This window comes from Melozone crissalis, unplaced genomic scaffold, assembly GCF_028551555.1.
Source record: "Melozone crissalis strain CALT ecotype California unplaced genomic scaffold, PUWL_Pcris_2 ptg000036l_1, whole genome shotgun sequence".
Lineage (NCBI taxonomy): Eukaryota > Metazoa > Chordata > Aves > Passeriformes > Passerellidae > Melozone > Melozone crissalis.
Genome location: NW_026535814.1, coordinates 5,652,469 through 5,671,691, shown reverse-complemented (window position 1 = coordinate 5,671,691; position 19,223 = coordinate 5,652,469). Strand labels below are relative to the sequence as shown.

The window sequence follows — 19,223 nt, the reverse complement described above, 5'->3', positions numbered from 1 at the left end:
CAGCTACCTCTGCTTGTTTCAAGTGACATTTTTTTGCCGTTTTAAACTGTACAGATTTAATCAAGGACATGGAAAACAAAGTACAGGACTTTCTTTTTTAAGTACAACTAATAGAACAGTTTGGCAGACTAAGTAGCACACACATAGAATTTCACTGGCTCATGATGAATTTGCATAAGTTCAGCCACTTTTGCTAACTCTTGAATCTAACTCTACAGCACCAGTAAGTAAAAGACGTATTTTGGTAGATTTTTTTTTTAAATGTAAGTCTTTACATTTTCATGGGGCTATCAAGAACACTAAAGGAGTAGTACCAAATAGCTCAACTGCCGAGCAAATAAATTTATAACTACCATAAAAATTTTTTGAGGAAAACAGACAGGGATTATTACCCATAAAAACTCAGATCTAAGATATTTTATATTTAAAAAAAAAAAACGGATAAAAGCAAGCAAGTGGTAAGTCTTCTAGCTTTTTATACCACAGATTCAACTTTGTACCTGAACAACTGCCTAAAGTTCAGCACTCTAAGAGCAACCAAAAATCGTAACAAGAATAAAGACTTTCTTTTGGCTTCTAAAGTTTGGGTTGTGTTTTCCTTTTTTTTTTTTTGTACCATAATCAACATCTCAGAAGCTTAAAATCTACATGATCTGCCAGATTATGAAAATAAATTTTAAAAGTGTCAAAACTTATTAGACTCCTATCTTCATCTAAATATACTTGAATTTAAGACTCGATATTATGCTGCTCACATATTGTATACAAACAGAGTGAGAAACAGGTAGTACTGAAGAACTGTATCCTCCTATTTCATCCATAGCAAGAAAAAACTACTTATAGGAGCATTCAAAAATTTAAATTACAACCAGAAGTTTCAGTGAAAAAACACCATATGAAGTATTTTTTCTTTTTCCCTCAAATGTAGAATTTCACAAAACACTTTCCTACCATCATTCCATTCGCTGTAAGCTCTCACAACGAACTTCTGACCATCCGCTGTGAAAAACTCTCTCTGAGCAAGAGCTTTCCCACCAGTGCTGTGGTTTTCATAGTTTCTCACTGATTCATTACAGGAAGAATTTCCACCACCTATGACACCAACTAAAGCCCAGGCTTGCCTGTGAAAATCAAAAGTAAATGTTTAAATATAATGGCCCTTTAAAAATTCTTTACAAAACCAGGAAAGGCAAGGAGTATAGAAGTCATAAAAAAAACCCTTTTGCTCGCTCTTCCAAATTAATTTTAAAATGTAACTTCAAAATGTAGAAGGAAATGGCCAGACATAACAGCAGTGAAAAAAAAAAAAACTTAAAATAACTGGGAGTCCTACACACAAATTGGCAGACAAGAGCTCTTACTGGAGAGGGCTTTCATATACATTTCTTGTAAAACATTCAACAAGATATACATTTTTCCAAAAGCAAATTGCTAGAGATGTGTGACAAAAGTCTCACAGGATCCTACTCCCAAACAACTTTAGCAGAGCCCAGGAGGAGCAGGAGTCTGTGCCAATGTTCCTGCCATCTGCCAGCAACACCCCAAAGGAGCAGTCAGGACTCCAGGGGATCACAGGTTCCTCAGGCCAGAAGGGATGGACACAGCCTGCACCACCACGGCCACTGGTGCTCACCCCCATGCCGGACAGGCAACAGCTTTTGAATCTTTCAGGGTGCTCAGACCCAGAAAAGGAAGTGACTGCTGTTACACAACTTTCATACAATATACCACTCATGTGTGAGTGTTTGGAAATTGAAAGCAAAGCATGCACCACAGATAGCTGCCACCAAGTTCAAAAAAACAAGTTTATTTTGCTGTCCTTTACTGCTCTGTAATGCCATAACCATGTGTGGAAAGGAAGCAGTAGAGATCATCTATAAAAAAGCCAGACAATTTTGCATCATTAAAGTTGAATCATTCACCCCAAGTGAAAACAGTGTCAGCTAGCTGGACTGCAGTCTGTTGCTAATGATTAATTAAAAGGCAATATTAAACCCACCTTCAATCCAGTTGCCTTTATTTTAACCCTTCTTGATGTTTTTGTTGATTGGAATCAAAAAGCCAAACAATACTTTAGCATTAACATGCTCACAGAAATACATATACATACATGTTTACAGAAGTACATACTGGGCCAGCTTTTTAGTAGCCACAGCAAACAAGCCGAACATTTCACACACCGACATTTAAAATAAAGTTTTTTTGATGCATGCTTTGCATTCTACGTGTTGCAGGAAGAAGTAGACAGGGAGAGGGCTGTAAAGGAGTATTCACCTCCATGCTGGTATCTTTTTCACTACCATTAGAGGTTTAAGAAAATGACCTGCTTTTCCTGAACAACCCATCGGGGACAGCTTCTTGCCTATCGTCCACTGCAGAACAAAACAGTTTTATGTGCTTACAGAGCTTTTACCAACTAAGGAAAGCAGACAAGGATCAGTTCAGCAGGAAGGCAAAAAAGGCTGCTTTTTCCCAATTACATGATGCAGTTCCTCATTTCAGACAAACTGTGTGGAGGTCATGGGCAGAGACAAATCCCAGAAACATACACCTCTCAGGACACGCTGGGCTGGCTGCACCACAGCCTGAGCAATGTGAAGCCACACAGGCTTTGCTGCTTTCAGGAACTGGTATTCTACTATAGAACATCCAGGTCCTGGCACTTTTGGCCAAACTGCTTCAGAGGCAAGAGCATTCCATTCCACACCCCTGCGCTTACACAGCCAGTGACACAAATGTAATCCTGACGGGAACTGAGGTCAGAACATGCCATCCTGACTGACACGCCTCTGCCAAAGCACAGGGAGGAAACTAACTGGAATCCAGATGTCAGGGGATAGCAAGGGATAAGAATAGAACGGAAAAACCAAATGACCAATTTCCTGGAAAACACTGGACAATGAGAGGTTATACAACACCATCCCAATAGAAAAACAACACACTGGGTATACTTTGCACTTGTATTGTTAACTCAGAATCACAGATTCATTAGACTGGAAAATACCTCTAAGATCATCAGGTCTAGCCTTTGACTGATGGCCACCTTATCAACTAGACCATGGTACCAAGTACCACATCCAGTCATTTCCTGAACATTTCCAGGGATGATGACTCCACCATCTCCCTGGACAGTCTGTTCCAATGCTTAATAACCCCTTCACTTAAGAAATTCCTCCTATGTTAAACTGTAAAACTCTCCTGATGTAGGTTGAGGTTACATCCTCTTGTTCTGTCACTGGTTGCCTAGAAGATGCTGACTCCCACCAGGCTTGTAGAGAGCAATAAGGTCCCTCTGAACCTCCTTCAGTTCAGGCTAAACATTCTCAGCTCCCTCAGCAGCCCTTCATATGACTTACTAAACTCTAGACTCTTCCCCAGCTCCATTGCCCTTCTCTGGACACACTCCAGCACATCAGTCTTTATTGTAGTAAGGGGCCTAGAACTGGACACAGGACTCAAGGAGTGGCTTCACCAGTGCCCAGAACAGCACTGCCATGGCCCTGCTGGCCACACTATTGCTGATACTAGCCAGGACCTTCCTGGCCATGAGGGCACATTGCTTTGTGCTGCCCAGAGCAGAGTGGACAACCCTCTGTGGCACAAAGCCAAATTCAGAACATGCACTGCAAAAAGCCATTTGTAACAACAAAATGAAGAGCAATGAGGAGCAGTGTAAGTTTCTTGCTTTAATAACTCCTGTTATACTTTTTCTACTGTCTCACCATCCAAATCCCGGCCAATTGAAAGGAATGGTCAAAAGACATAGAAACACCTTGTAACTGCAAATCATAAAATAATTTGACAGGTCAGCTCCTGTGAGAAAGGTAACATACTTTTATTTCAACAGTGCAGGAGTATGAATAAGATGTTGACACCTGGGATTAGTATTCCTTAGAAATAACAGTTTGGGTTGGAAGGAACCTTAGAGATCCTTTAGTTGCACTCATTGGTCTTCCAATGTCATACAATTAAAAGCTTCACCTAGCAACTGTTACCTATCTATGTCTTAGTTTAATTTCTATAAAGAACAGTGAAAGCAAGTAATTTTAAGTAAAAAAGTATGTCACACAGACACCAGTCTCTGCACTGTACTGCTAACTGAATGCTATTACTGCAGCTCTATGTACAACACCAAGAACTCTCTGAAAACTTTATGAACTAGCAAAGTTTAACAAATCCCCCACATCAGAATCTGCATGTCACCTTTAATCAACACAAAGGGGAAAATAAATTACTTACCTGTAACTTAATCCTCTGACAAACCTACTTCCCAGAAGATTCTGAATAGTCACTCTGGTTTCCTCCAGAAGATTTTTAGCAGCTGAATCTCCTACAGCAATAGCAATAATGCGACCAGGATGCCCATTTTTCAGCAAGTTCTGGAGCTTTAAGCTTTCCTCTGCAAATTCATGAGTATCAAACTTCAGCACTTCCAAAACCTCCGCTGTATCCTGATCGATCACTCTAACATTTAGTCCTCGGGAAAAATTCTTTTTAAATGTATAATGACCATAGGCCAGCCCTGAGAAATATATAGTCTTTGAAAGAAGAGTCCATGATACCTTCTGGTGCCCGTGCAACTCCAGCGTTCCTTCAGGGCCCACGCCAATAAATTTTTTGCCAAATTCCGGCACATCAGCACCTTCGTTTGACTTCCCATACAAAATAATAGTTGCTTTGGATTTATAGCGGCATTTCTCTGCTCCAACATGAAGCATTCCACCATCCTTTATCAGGATAAATCGAGTTCTCAAGGTAATATTTTTAGAACCTTCTTTATCATCACCAAAAACAAGTAAACCTAAAGGAAAAAAAATATTTCTGTACATCAAAGCAAAATTCAGAGAGACTCAAATAACCACATTTTGCAGAAAGAACAACAGAAAAATTACAGATTTATTTTCACACCCATGAATTAAGCTGTTATACTCTTACATTTATTTAAGAGTATGTGACAAAGTAACTGCTACCAATTATGATTCATCTTTCTAAGCATTTGCTGGTTTATTCCTAATCTTTTCTGTCTGTTTGGTAGGAATACTTATATACAGCAGTTACCATTGGAGGACAACCAGATTGAGTACCGCACAGGCTACTAAACAACCTTGGTTTCCTATATGGCACAGACAACTACATCAATGCTACCCTGAAAAGATACTAGAGTATCATCATAGAGAATTCATCTTTTGAATTATATACCCAACCTGGCAGCAGGCCAAAAAGTAAAAAAACCTTGGGAACTGGTCAATAAGCTGGAAGATAAAAGTTTCAACATATTTTTGTGCAATCACAGAAGTAAAAAACACGCAGGACACTGAAGCAAGGTGTTCATCTCGCTATTTCATACCTCCATCTTGTATAACTATAGAGTGTACTGTAGCATCTGAGTTTAGACGAAACAAATCCCCTTTTTTGATAATAACTTGTTTTTCAGGATCTTTTCCAGGGCTCCAGTTTTTAAGGCGAGGATTCTGATCAGGACAATTCTCTGCAATACAATGTGAAAGCATTTTAAAAAACAAACATCATCACATCAATCAAGGCAGCATTAGGATGAACAGAAGTAAGAACGGGTCAGTCACCCACAAAGGACTCCCACATCCTTCTATGGTTTTGACACTGCAGTCATTGCATTTGAATAGCCAAAAAGACACCTGAAAAACAGCCAAAGTATCAGGAGTAGGAAAGCATTCTCTACTGAATTAAACTAGCATTGACCACAGATACTTTGGAACCCCATCTGATTTTTCTCTTATTTGCTAGGTCACCTGTAGTAGATAAGAAGAGATAAGCAGAATGCAGTCAGACAGAGAGCAATCACTGAGCACTGAAAGCCTTAGGCCAGCTAACTAGGCTAATGTGGTTATAGAGCATCTAAATACCCCACCTCCTCAAGGTCTCAACCCTGTCAGAAAGGCTGATCCCTTCTTACTTTTAAGCATTCAAATCATTCTCTCAGTGGAAGTTTGCAGGAGGGACAAGACTCCCTGAAGATATTTAGTATAAAACCTAACTAGCTAGAGCAGTTTCCTGGGACATGAGACATTTGGATCTAACTTAAACATTTGTATCCCTAAGGAAGTCAGCTTAAATATCAGGCTGCAAACAAGAGCAAAGACACACGCAGTCCTTGCTGAAAGCCGTGGCACTACACAGGCTATAAACTGAGCTACAAGGCCAGGGAAGAAGAGACAACAGCAAGAAGTGACAGGCTTGTATGATTTCAGACAAAGCTACAGCAATGTAGTATTTATACCATGCACCTCTTTAACAAATTAAGCATCTGAGTAATGTGGAAGCATAAACACACTACAAAAACTGGAAAGTAGATTCCTTGGATTATCTTTTCAAAATTAAAAATGAAAATTAAAAAATTTAAATATATTTTTCCTGTGCAAAAGACAATAAAAAAGTTGCCAAAATAAAGATGTTAGCAGGCCAACTGAGGTTAACAGCCAAAATAGCCTTTTTACATCCTGTCTTCTGAGGAAATACACCCACACTTCTGAAGTGCTACTTCGGAGGCAAAAAGCTACCAGAAATAGTCCATCCTTGCAATAACTAAAGAAACCAAAACTTATCCACAAGTTTAATACAAGCCAGCCTTAGTTTTGCTAACAGAAATGCTTTTCCTTTGGTATTAACTGTCCGCATTACAAATCCCTCCCAACTCAGGAAAGCCACATAAACCAAGATTTGACTACCAGTGGGGAAAAATTAGCAAACTGCAGAAATGGCAGAAGGCAGACAAGTAGTATTATGAAAATAAAAACAAAATAAAATCTTTTGGGAGGATCTTATGAAGACAGCTTTTAGAAAATGTAATTAAACATGAAGGAAAACTGAAAAGCCAGGAGAGCTGCAATCAGCAAGACTGCTGAGCATTCACCAGATAAAGGCAAGTCTATTGCCTGACTCATGCAGAGTCCCTAATCCCCTTTCCCCAGACAACACACACACAAGCACTGTGAAGAAACACTTATTTCCTGGCTGGTAGCAAAGGGCAGTGTGAGGAAACCATGAGTCAGCAACCTGATGACTTCTGCTTAGTGTGATTCACAGAAGAAAAGATCTAGTGAGCATATATTTTCCTGCTGAATCAGAAAGAAGATGTATAAAACAGTGCCTAAAAAAAAGAAAATATTTTAAAATCTATTGTACATTACAATCCAGCAAGAAAGCTATCAGAATCAGAACCAGGCACTCTTGTAAAGTAAACATGCTTTTGGGGCACAGTGGGTCAACTTTTTGGCAAGTAGATCAGATGTTTAGCAAAAGTATTTTGAAATTCTCCCTTAGCAGTTCTGGTGGGCCACATGAAAATATCGAATATTTAGAACTTCACCATATGTTATCTCCGAAATTATGTAGATTTTACAGATAACAGTTACTGCCTTTAAAGTTAAATAAAAACAGAAGCACAGACCAGAAACTGTTAGGTAGTGATGACCTTGCCAAATTTAGGCCCTCATGCTGAAAATTTTTCAAGTCAAGCCTCTGCTTCAAAACATTTCTGTAAAAATGGGTCAGCATTCCTTCAGGTTTAGTAGCTTCTATTGGAGCTGAGGGGCAAAGTAGAATTTCTGCAAGTAGTGAAGGAAAAGTACACCATCCCACCCCACAAGAAAGCATCCTGACCCAAAAAAAGGTCCAATGCTAGAACCTTTCATGGAGAGAAATTTGACAGGAGAAAAAGACAAGCAGGGAACAGTTCTCAAGATACAACTAAATAGTTACATTCTACTTGTTTAGACATGATGTCTAGAACTCTTAAGGCCTCTGGGAAAAACTCTGAGTGTTATATTATGCTCAGCAAAAGTTTATAAGACTTTGGCAGCTACATTTTCTGAGGATCCTGTTTCCTCTAGGCAAGGTCCAGCTGAGAGCTGGAAGAGTGAAGAACTTTTCCCTGTCTCCCCAGCTAAACCTTGCATCAGAGGCCTGGGGAAATGGGGAAGGAAATTGCATTTCCATTGATCTCCAGTGTTCAGGGCTCCTTAGATAAGGCAGGAATACAGAGGCATGGCGGAAACAGAACCCAGCTGATAAGCAAGAACAGAAATGCTGACAAGCAGCATCCTCCCTTCGGGGAAAGTACGGTGGAGGTTTAGAATTCACATGCATTTACTACAAAGTGCCACATTCCTTCCACTGCCTTTTAAACAGCCATTAAAGGTTCTGACAATATGGATTTCCAACTAGTCCTGAAGGAAAGCACACCTAAGTGGAACTGGTGTTGATCACTGCAGTACCACACGTGCTTGGGTCGGAGTTATTATGTTTATGCACATTAACATTTCAACCTGCTAGGGAACTTTTGGGGAGTTTCTGTGACATCCATACTGCAAGATTAAAACATTAGCCAGGCTTTCCTTAGTCCCTGTAGGAGTTTCTCTCATGTCAGGGTTTCACAGTATCACAGAATAAAAAGGGCTGGAACGGACCACAGCGGGTCATCTGGCCCAGCCTCCCAGCTTAAGCAGGGTCATTCCACAGCACATTGCATGGAATCGTGTCCAGACAGTTGTGGAGTAGCTCCAGTGATACTCCAGAGCCTCTCTGGGCAATGTGCTCCAGCGCACGGTCACCCACACAGTAAAATTCTTCCTCATATTAAGGTGGAGCTTCTTATTAACTCTTGTCTTACTGCACAACAGCACCGAGAAGAGCCTGGCTGCACTCCAAAGTACATCACAGTGTTAACTGGTAAGTCACTCTCCAGTCTCCTCTGGAATCTGTCTGCAAGGAAAGTACTTACTGCATATGTACCCATTACCAGCAGTATGTATCATAACAGAGGAATGATCCTCCACTTAGTAGTCCCTAAGGTTTTGTTATTTTCCTTCATAATTTATTAGGAAAGTTCAGCAACTTCACCCAAGGAGGTAACTCAGCAAGCCACCACAAAGAGCATTTCAGTTGGATATGTGCATTTATTTTGTACTGTCATCTGAAACCTTCAGTTGGTTATCTGATTTGTTCAGCCTGTGTTGCACTGACTTTGGAAACAGCATCTTTTTGATTACTATGTCAAAAGCCACTGTGAAGTCTGTTATTACAGTAGCCAACAGTTTCAATTAAAAATCTCGTTTAGCTTCTAGAAAGCTTCTGACTTCCAAACAAAGTCACCAAAACAACCCACACTCTAAACTGTACTACCAATATTTAGCAACTACACCTCATACCATCTGCTAGGAGTAACTGACTAGAGGGATGTACACTTTGTGGTCACATGACCTGTTGATGCCTTAAAACCACTGACACATTTCAGAGATTCTCCAAATTCCAAAAGAGTTGCCCAGTTTTCTAAGATGAGCTGAAAACAAAAAATCAGGGCTAATATATGAAAAAAGCTCCCTGCCCAATTTGCATACAAACAAAACAAACACATACTATTAGCACAGGTTCTCAAAGATTTTTAAATTATTTGACTTTAACACTTTTTTACTATCTTCCTTAGTAACTACTGAAACAGACAGGATTCAGTTTTGTCTACAATTCATGAACAAATGAGACAGCTTCCGCAGATCAAAATAACTATGCTTATAAAACATTCATGCCTCTTTCTCCCCTCACACATAATCTTTATTTACTGCTATGCCTTTCTGTTTCATGTAAGTAAATTAAACCATATGTAATAAAAACAACACTGATAAAAAAAAAGGAGCTGATCTTTGCCCCCAATCTCCACCTCCTCTGATCTTAAAATCACAGTGAGTGTCCTATTATCTTTCAACAATAATCCTGACGCGAAATTATTGGGTTATGTTCACAAGTAGCATAACTTGTAGGACGATTTTCTTAATGAACTTACCATCTGGAGCATACTTTGAAGCTATTCCCAAAAAAATCCCCAGTGCAACAAAAAGTGAAAGGCTAGAAACGGCAGAACAAATAAGAGTATTTTTGTGTCTGTTGGCTTCTGCCTGTCGGTGGTGCTGCTCCACTGGCAAGGACGGGAGTCTTGTCTGGGCTTCCTGTCTCGCCGAGGTAAATTCTGCTGCAGCATGGCTCTGCGAAGGCGGCGGGGGACGGAGAGGGGCAATTCTCCCCGGGACGTACCCCGAAGACCTGTGACTGCTCCCGTTCTGAGGACGGAGGAATGCAGGGGAGCTCCCCCTGGTATCAGTGCCTTGCATGTTATAAAGTCACTGGAACACACACAGAGAGGGGAAAAAATAAAGAGACAGGCTTTCAGAATACAGACCAAAATGCAGGGAATAAAAAAAAAAACAACAGCAAAAGGCAAATTTAAGCCACCTGTGTCAAGAACAGCCACTGAAGCTGTGAATATTTACCAAGTATCTGTTACTCAGTCACTACTGGTCAGTTGCCATGGTATAAGCGCATGGAACAACATATGTGTCTTCAACACAAATTCAAAAGCATGTGGTGTGGGAACCCAGTACAACACAGACCATTTCTTCATAGTTCCAGTGGGTATTTTTCACTGAGTATTTTCACAGTTAACTTGTATTATGAGATTAAGAAATCAGATGAACAATGAGAAAGCTAGCAACACCTGCTTCCCCACAGTTATGCAAAGAATGTTAAAATGTATTTTTTCTGTACACAGAAGCTGAACAAACTCCTCACTTTCCCTTACGGAAAAGAAGCTTAAAAAGATAAGCCTGCTGTCTACACTGGAAGCTCTAAAAGCTGTTTATATTAAAATACCAAATACTTTTTTTATTTCTAGTCATGCTGATGCAACTTAGCCAACATTTTTAATAAGCTGAGGTGCATAGAGCCAGAAAACTCTTGATTTACTCACAGCAAGATTCAATTGACAGTAAAGGTACATCAGGAATTGTTCTATAAGTCACCTACATCTTATTCAGGAAACCTTGTGATTTTTTTCTGCTGACATACCCGGACACAAAGCCTGCTCCAGATCACTGTACCTATTGCCCAGAAGTGAGTGCTGCTTTTATTTCAGTTACTAGTATTGTCCATCTTTCTTCTGAAGCATACCAAGAAGAAAGCATACCAGTGCCATCCCTGCCTAGCCCACCCTCAGCAGTAGCTCTAAGTCACCACTCTAGTTTAAGAGACAAACCTGCATTTGATTGTTTTCTCTGGTTTTCCAGTCAACAGTGTTGCACAGAGTATTCACAAAGCTGGCATAATTTTTTTATATCTTCATTATGATTAACACTTCTTATAGATGAAATTTTTGAGAAGGATGTTCAAGTTTCAGTTAATTGAAACCTAACTTTTGAAACTAAATCCTGAAGGGGATTTAGGCATAGGTCATGTGCATTAAACAACAAAATGTAGGAAAAATAAAAACTACTAATTATGGAAGAGTATAAAGATCCTCTTTCTGTTCCATTAACAAAGGGAAGTCTGAGCCATACTCTGAAGTGTCAGGCACGCTGATGAAGGAGAAATGTGACAACTGTAATCTTATGCTGAGACGCAGCAAAGGAGCCTTTTGTTCCACAGGCTGCAAAATCTGATAGTTCACTGTTTCCAGGAAAAAGAGCTGTTACTATAGAACAGGCTAGATTACCCTTTCATGGGAGACAATGCATCTCCAGATGTATGCACAATGACAATGAAGGCACAGAAACATTAACTGGAGTAGCTATCCCAGAGTGCAAAAATTATTCCAAGTCCTCCAGAAGTGCTTCTTGCACCTGTTCATTATAACAAATTAATTTTCAGCATTCTCCTTTCTGTTCTTTGACAAACCAAATCTTCTGCTCTCACACTGAACTGCCCAACCAGTCATGTGCACTGTGGAACAGTTTGCTTTACCCTAATATGCTTTTACTCAATTTATCACCTCTCAGAAATGAAAGTAATCTCTATGTTTTAGATGTGGTATTAAAAGCTGGGTAGAGATGGAGCTTTTCTGCTAGTTCAAAGACAGTATTTATATCTAGATAAAGAAATGCTGGATTAGCTTCTTAATTAAGCATTTTAAGAAATCTGATCCAGCATTGAAATTTTCTTTTTTTTTTTACGGTTTGAAACCCCAACTCTTAAACTTGGCTAATTTTTCAGTTAGGACATTTTTCTGTAACACTGACAAGATTATTACAGTGTTCATTATAGTGTAATATCAACAGTTAAAAAGTTTTTAAACTACTCAGCTATAGCAACCGAATCCAGATTGGCTATGCAAGAATTGAAACAGTTTTACAAAATAATTTTCCCACAATTCTTCCCACCAAGCTCTCCTAAAGTACTGCCAGACCTCTAAAGAAATAATAAAAAAAAATCAAACAAAAAACATTCATTACAGCAGCCATTGGAAACACTCGTGTCGTATTTCAAACATATTTTGTGTTGTACAAAGCATTCTGCTTTGTTAGCAACCCTCATTTTGGCAATTGTAGAAGGTTTTCAACTGTCCCACTCAAGTGAAAACATGGGTCACCCCAAGGATGGGTGGGAAAGAGATGGTAGAATTGCTGTCTTAACCATTACAAATTAAAAATAATTACACTAAGCCAGTAAGGAGATACTCAGTACATTCTAAACTCACCATACAGTTTTCCATTACAACAGGAGTAACCATTGCAATGCTTCCTTCCCTCTTCATGGGGAAGAAGAGTTATTTGAAATTCTCTATCTGAAAAAGGATGTCCTCTATCCTGTAGAGCAGCTACTAGCTTTTTTGAAAGATAGACTGATAATCTGATTCAAAATATTGGCTTGTTTATTTCCACTCTGTGGAATACTTCAGAGAGCACCACATAAAAGCAAGTAGAGTAATTGTCTGTATGGCCAGTTATGCACCAGAGAATAACGCAATTATTTGGCTGCATGAATACAGTTTGTGTGTCACAAATACAGCACAAATTTTACTCTGCAAATGCATTTACAGAGTGAAATGCAGGACAAAATACCCAAACTGCTGAACTATTTAAATACCACATTGAAAATTCCTATGCATCTGAATTTTCCCATGTTTCCCTTTGACCTGTGCCTATGCCACAGTCTTGTAAAGGAACTCATGATCTGGGCATCTCTTCCTGATGGCCAGTCCCAGACAAGAACACCTCTCACTTTTGCAATTGTACTGTGGTACACAGAATGGTGCCACAAATTTTACTTTGCAGCTTGCTTCAGAGTGCTTTCAATAACAGTTAAGTTCTCACACCACATACAACCAATTAGCTAACATTTGTACAGAGCTCTATCTGTACAAATGTGTTATTTGTCATGCCATTTAAAAATGCTGCTTTCTCACTACTCCCAAATTTTTTGCACGTCAGCTTTCAACGAAGTATTATGCAAGATTTTAAATCCATTATTCAACAGAGCTTTTAGTCAGAGCCACACTTAAGCATGTGCATCAAGCCCATCACTAAGAGGGAAGCTTCCTTGCACAGACTCAGCTGAAGGATCTTTGATATTTCATTGCCACCCATCTGCTGGATGACTGCACTATTTGCATATCGCTCTTTTGCAAGAGTAGTGCAACTCCACACAATCCACATTTCTGCTCATGCACCTCTTCCTACAGCATAAGCAAACAATTACTTCTCACACTGCTCACATCAACCAAGCCAGCTTAAATTACCTTAAATTAGAAAAAAAAAAAGGTTTATTTTGCACAGCTTCCAAGTGATTACCTGCAAGTCTGGATATGTCAACAGAGCAACTGAGCAAACAGATGTGGACAGCAAACCCCAGCTTGCAGACAGCAGTGAGCCGCTGAACAGGCTGCAACATCTCCTGTCTCCTCAAGTATTCCTTCACCACTTTTAACTTGTGTCACTACCACACTCTCATACAACCCCACATTGTTCCACACGGTCAGAAACTGGAAACATATGCACTGTGCAGCCAGGGCATAACATATGAACCTCCTGAGACAATTCTGAGCACTCAGAAGCAAGCAGCGTGCTTATCCATTGCTCATTTTGGGGCTGGTTTCCTGGAAAGAAACTGGCTTATTTTACCAGATAATTCAAAACGTCACATGACACCACCCAAAAAGTGGGGGAAAACCCAAGATATTTTACACTTCTGTGTTGTCAAATGCTAAGTGTAATAAAATATGTCAAACATGCTAAAAAACTCCCACACCTGCACCATCTGAAAATGTTGTACAGAATGGTTGCTTACCTCATAATTCATACCTCTCTTTAAGCACATTTTAAGGATCATAGGTCTTAAAAATGAAATAAAAGAAACAAGAAAAAATTACACACTTCTGTTGATCTGGGTCATCAAACTACACCAGCTCTAGTGCTGACCTATTACCACACTGTCTAGTCTCAGAGTATACAATTACCGCTCAGGAAAAGACTGAGCAAAGGGTGGAGGAAAACACATACACAAAAAAATATTTCCCCATGCAACACAGTAGTAACTTTGCAAACATTAAGCTGAGTGCATGTGTCAATCTGTTGGAAGGTAGGAGGGCTCTGTAGAGACACCTGGAATGATTGGATGGGTGGGCAGAGTCCAATAAAATGAAGTTTAATAAGTCCAAGTGCCAGGTCCTACATTTCTGCCACAATTTCTTGCAATGCTACAGTCTGGGGACAGTGTGGCTGGACAGAGGCCAGGCAGAAAGGGGCCTGGGGTACTGGCTGACAGCCGGCTGAACAGGAGCCAGCAGGTGCCCTGGGGGCCAAGAAGGCCCATGGCATCCTGGCCTGTGTCAGGAACAGTGTGGCCAGCAGGAGCAGGGAGGTCATTCTGCCCCAGTGCTCGGCCCTGGTGAGGGCACACCCTGAGTGCTGTGTCCAGTTCTGGCCCCTCGGTTTGGGAAGGACATTGAGACGCTTGAGCGCGTCCAGAGGAGGGAAACGAGGCTGGTGAGGGGCCTGGAACACAAACCCTGTGAGGAATGGCTGAGAGAGCTGGGGGTGTTCAGCCTGGAGAAAAGGAGACTCGCTCTCTATCTAAAGGATATCTCTATCTACTGTAAAGGAGACTCACTCTTATCACTCTCTACACCTTCCTGAAATGTGGCTGCAGTCAGGTGGGGGTTGGTCTCTTTCTCCAGACAGCAACTGACAGAACAAGAGGATACAGTCTTAAGCTGCACCAAGGGAAATATAAGTTGGTTATAAGAAAAAGCTTTTGACAGAAAAAGTGTTAAAATACTGGAATGGTGTGCCCAGGGAGGTGGTGGAGACATCATTGCTGGATGTGTTTAAAACAAGACTGGATGTGGCAGTTGGTGCCATGGCTTAGCTGAGGCGTGTTAGGGCATGTGTTGGACTTAATGGTCTTGAAGGTCTGTTCCAACCTAATGATACTGTACCACAAAAGTTATTACTGCTTTCCTGATAGAGGCACTTGTCTGGTGTAAAACCAAAGGGCAGTGAGAAACCCATGAAAAGGAAAAGGGACATGAAATCAGTATCAAAAAGCTCCTAATTAGAAAGAATCACTGAACAGAATGTGACGTCAGGCAAGCTCCTAAAGCATGACATGCACACCTTTGTAGACCTTCAAGTTGGTCAACCATAAGAGAAATGCAAATTTCAATGCTTCAAGTGTTTTGGAAGTCCTCAGGTCAACAAATCACCTCATCAGTAAGAACAATTCTAAACAGGGTGCCCACATGCTTTCTTTCCTGGTTTCACATTTTCTCCTTCTGCTTGTTCTGAAATTACACCTATTCAATAAGACAACAGACAGCATATTGGAAGGAACCTACTTTTCCACCCATGTACAAAAGCTGGAAAGAATATGTGCACAGTAAAATGCACTGCTAAGTCAAGTAACTGTTGGAAATCACAATATTTAGAACAGCCTGAAAAATCTCAACTGAGTTACAAAAAAAATCTTTAGAAACTCTACTGACATCTACACACATATGTGTTTTCTGCATGCCTCCAACAAGTTTTCTCCCATGCTCCACATTTTCAGAAGAAAATTAGAGCATAAACCAGCAAGAAACAGAAATATAAGAATGGTAAAAGTTACAAAACTTAGAAGATAAACTCTGAATTTCCTGTGTAGCAATTAATAATCTTTAGTGATTTACTTGGCATATAGAAAACGTGTAAAATTGCAAGGTCTGTATTTCTTAAACCAATTCTTTCAAAGTACAGAATCACAGAACCACTTTAGTACCACGCATCAAGAAACAGAAGTGAAACCATGCATTATATTTACAGGATAAGAGAAGGATTATAGATAGAAATAACCTTTGTCAGCTAGTGTAATGAAATCTTGAAGAACACAAGCCTCTCTCCAGTTCAGAAGAAATTTCAAACTTATATACAAGTAGGGAAAGCTGGACTACATATGTTTAGGTGATAGGCAAAACAATTAAGCTATTATCTATGGATTCATAAGGATAATGAGGTGAGGGGCAGAGGATGGTGAAAAGATTGCATTCCAACGGAAATAAGTAAATAAACACTCTGGAATAGAACTTGTCTGTGAGAAGAAGTACGAAATTATGGTCAAGTAAAACCACTCCCACGTCCACAGCTGACAGCATACAGGAGAGCCATGAATTTCATTGCTATCCTCTTGTGCAGGTGTTTGGCAGATCACCATTAAGGATGAGACAAAGACCAGAGGGTATTTGTACAATAAAATGGTTCCCTGCTCCAAAGACAACTGGGCTTTTGTCCTTGAGATACAGTTTGTGTGAACAGGCTCTACAGCACTCAGCTGCTTCAATTACAGAGCATTTGATCCAGCAGATGAAGTATCTGATCTGCAGAAAGTTTATGTACAAGACCTGGGGATTTTTGTAATGCTGCATAATACCACAGAAACTGAAGGGACATGTTTTTTCCAGTTCCTAGACACCAAACATGTAGGTAAGCTTTCAAGAATTCTGAATTGACCAGCAGACACTGCAATTTTCAGTCTGCTCAAGCAGAACTGTAGTAGCTTCAGATTTTGCCCATTGAAACAAAGAAACACAAGCCAGAAGCCACAGAAAACTGTAGTCAGCGTTTCTAAAACAGTATCTGACATTTCCAGTGAGTTCTACTTTCCTGCCCTTTGTTTCTTTTTGACACAGTTTATCTTTGTAAATTATAAATTGGTGGAAGTCTATTCTGTTTTTCATTCACTGTTTAAAAAATAGCATATTCTGCTGGAGGAAACCACGAAGAAACAAATGAATTATCGACAACTTAAATACAGCACATCCAAGAGCACACGAGGAAACATGGCATGTGCCAACATAGGCAAAATGAATGGAATAATTTTTACTACTCCACTTTCAGAAATGAAATGTTTAATAATTTGTGTAAGAGATCAAGAGTGGAAACTTGCATTTTCGTCACCCATCTGTCATTCGCTTGCTGCATGAGTCACAGATTACTTGGGCCCCAAGCCTGTAACATGAGCAAAAAAGTGGTCGCCAGCCTCACAGGGACATTGTGAGGGTTAGTTTAGAGAACGCTTTGGCCTCAGATCAGTGATGCATCTGAGTACAAGTCTACTTCTAGGTAAATAAATAGCTACACTTAAGTCAACAACTTTCACATGAAAGTGATGGATTTGCCACACTCACCTTAGGGAACCTGAATAAGATGGTAGGGAAAAATCCAAATAAAAATCAGGGAGAAGCATTTAAACTACTTCCCATACAGACAATAAGAAGCGGTATACAGATATCTGCAGTCTCTAGAAAAACACAAATCCCAATCTAACAACTACAGCCTAGGACTTCAAAGCTGAAAAGTTTTTATGTAATGGTACTACACTTCAGAGAGGTGAAGTTGAGTTCTGGCACTACCTTGAATCACTGGGCCTACAACCCTACTCCAAAGAGAAGGACAGTAAGATTAGATATCTATTAGTAAATTAGAAAAGCTCCTATAAATAGATTATAAGCATATATGAAAGTACAGACTATAACATGCAGTGGGGAAAATAATCAGATTCAATATTTAGCTTCAGTAAACTGACATATGAAAAGCATTCCTGCGTGTACTCACATAATCGCTTAATCATCAAAGGTTGTCATCTTTAAGTTATATTTAAAACAAGAATCAGCATAATAACACACTCTCTTCCATATCAGCATGTAAATTTCTTTCTTTGGCAAAGCTGTTAAGTTCTTAGAATTTTTTCTTCAGCCCAACTCAAGCTTCAGTAAATGAAATGTCACCCCTCATTCTGCATACTTGAAGGACTGCCTCAGCAGATTTTAACTGTGCATCAACCACAAAAAAAAATGCTGCTTGAAAAACTGAATTGTTGGAGTCTCACACACACATTCTTTTGTCTTGCCTTTGTATAAGCCAAGTTAAATGAGTCTGCATTAAAAAATAATTAAGAGCTGCAAATCACATCCAGGAAAAACTCTTTGAACCCCCAAAGGACTCTTCATACTCGTGATGGATGATTAAGAGAGAGGCTATATGTCACTAGGTCCATAGAATCAGAAGTAGCTGGTAGAATGCAAAAAACATTTCATGCCTCTTCCCAGGAGGAAAAAAAAAAGACTGACACAGGAGTCTTTGAACCTGTCTCAGTACTATATGCTTTGGACATCAAGCATTTACACAGCTTCAGGGAACAACAAGGTTGCAGAAGATAATTCAGTTGAGGAGTATGGGATAAATAACACTGTCCTGAGTTTAGGAAGTCCTTGAAACACAAGCTGGAAGCAGTAGCATCATAATGCAGTAGCTTCACCAGATGACTATTACTCACCACTGTCAGACCCTGGGTAATTGCCTGGATGGACACTTGTCCTGATGTGATGTGGTCATTCCTCTACCACACTTTAAGACCTCATTTACCTGTCTTTCACCTTCACTCTTCCAAAATCACCTCTCCTCCTCTAAGGACCAAATCCCCCTCAACTCAGCCACTGCAACTGCCTGCTGAGATCAGCAACACAAAATACACCTTTACCTGATCGCTTACATCAAAATGCCACACTGATTGATACACAGTAGCTGAAATATAGTACAGTTTTCATTTTGCTGTAGGAATTGTGGCAATGTAGCAGAAGGGCAGAGCACATACCAGCTAAGGCATGAGGGTACAAAGTCTTGTGAAAAGAGTTTCTACTGATGAACTAAGAAGAGTAACTTGACTGTGTATCTGAACGGCAAAATAATCCATGGCTCTAAAGTATCTCAGAAATCTAAGAACTACATGAGTTGAGAACCCAGTGAAAAAGGAACAATGACTTAACTTACGCAATATGATGCCTTTGTAGAATTTTGTAAAAGAAAAAACATGCTATAATTCTCCTTTTGTAAAAAACACAAACAGCATATCTGGGATATCTCAAAAAAACAAAATCTCAATCTTCAAAGATC

At 39.8% G+C, this 19,223-nt stretch overlaps 1 protein-coding gene across 1 annotated transcript in view; it reads right to left on the bottom strand.

Annotated features, from left to right (window-relative positions):
- CEMIP2 (cell migration inducing hyaluronidase 2) overlaps positions 1 to 10,386 on the bottom strand; it is a 35,849-nt gene extending 25,463 nt beyond the window's left edge. Inside the window, exons 1-4 of the mRNA XM_054283444.1 lie at positions 9,815 to 10,386; positions 5,348 to 5,488; positions 4,240 to 4,801; positions 952 to 1,121 (exon numbers count right to left, since the gene is read on the bottom strand). Of these exons, the coding sequence (XP_054139419.1) occupies positions 952 to 1,121; positions 4,240 to 4,801; positions 5,348 to 5,488; positions 9,815 to 10,139 (1,198 nt within the window). The 5' untranslated portion in view covers positions 10,140 to 10,386. The remainder of the gene's footprint in view (positions 1 to 951; positions 1,122 to 4,239; positions 4,802 to 5,347; positions 5,489 to 9,814) is intronic.
- Between the last annotated feature and the right edge of the window lie 8,837 nt (positions 10,387 to 19,223).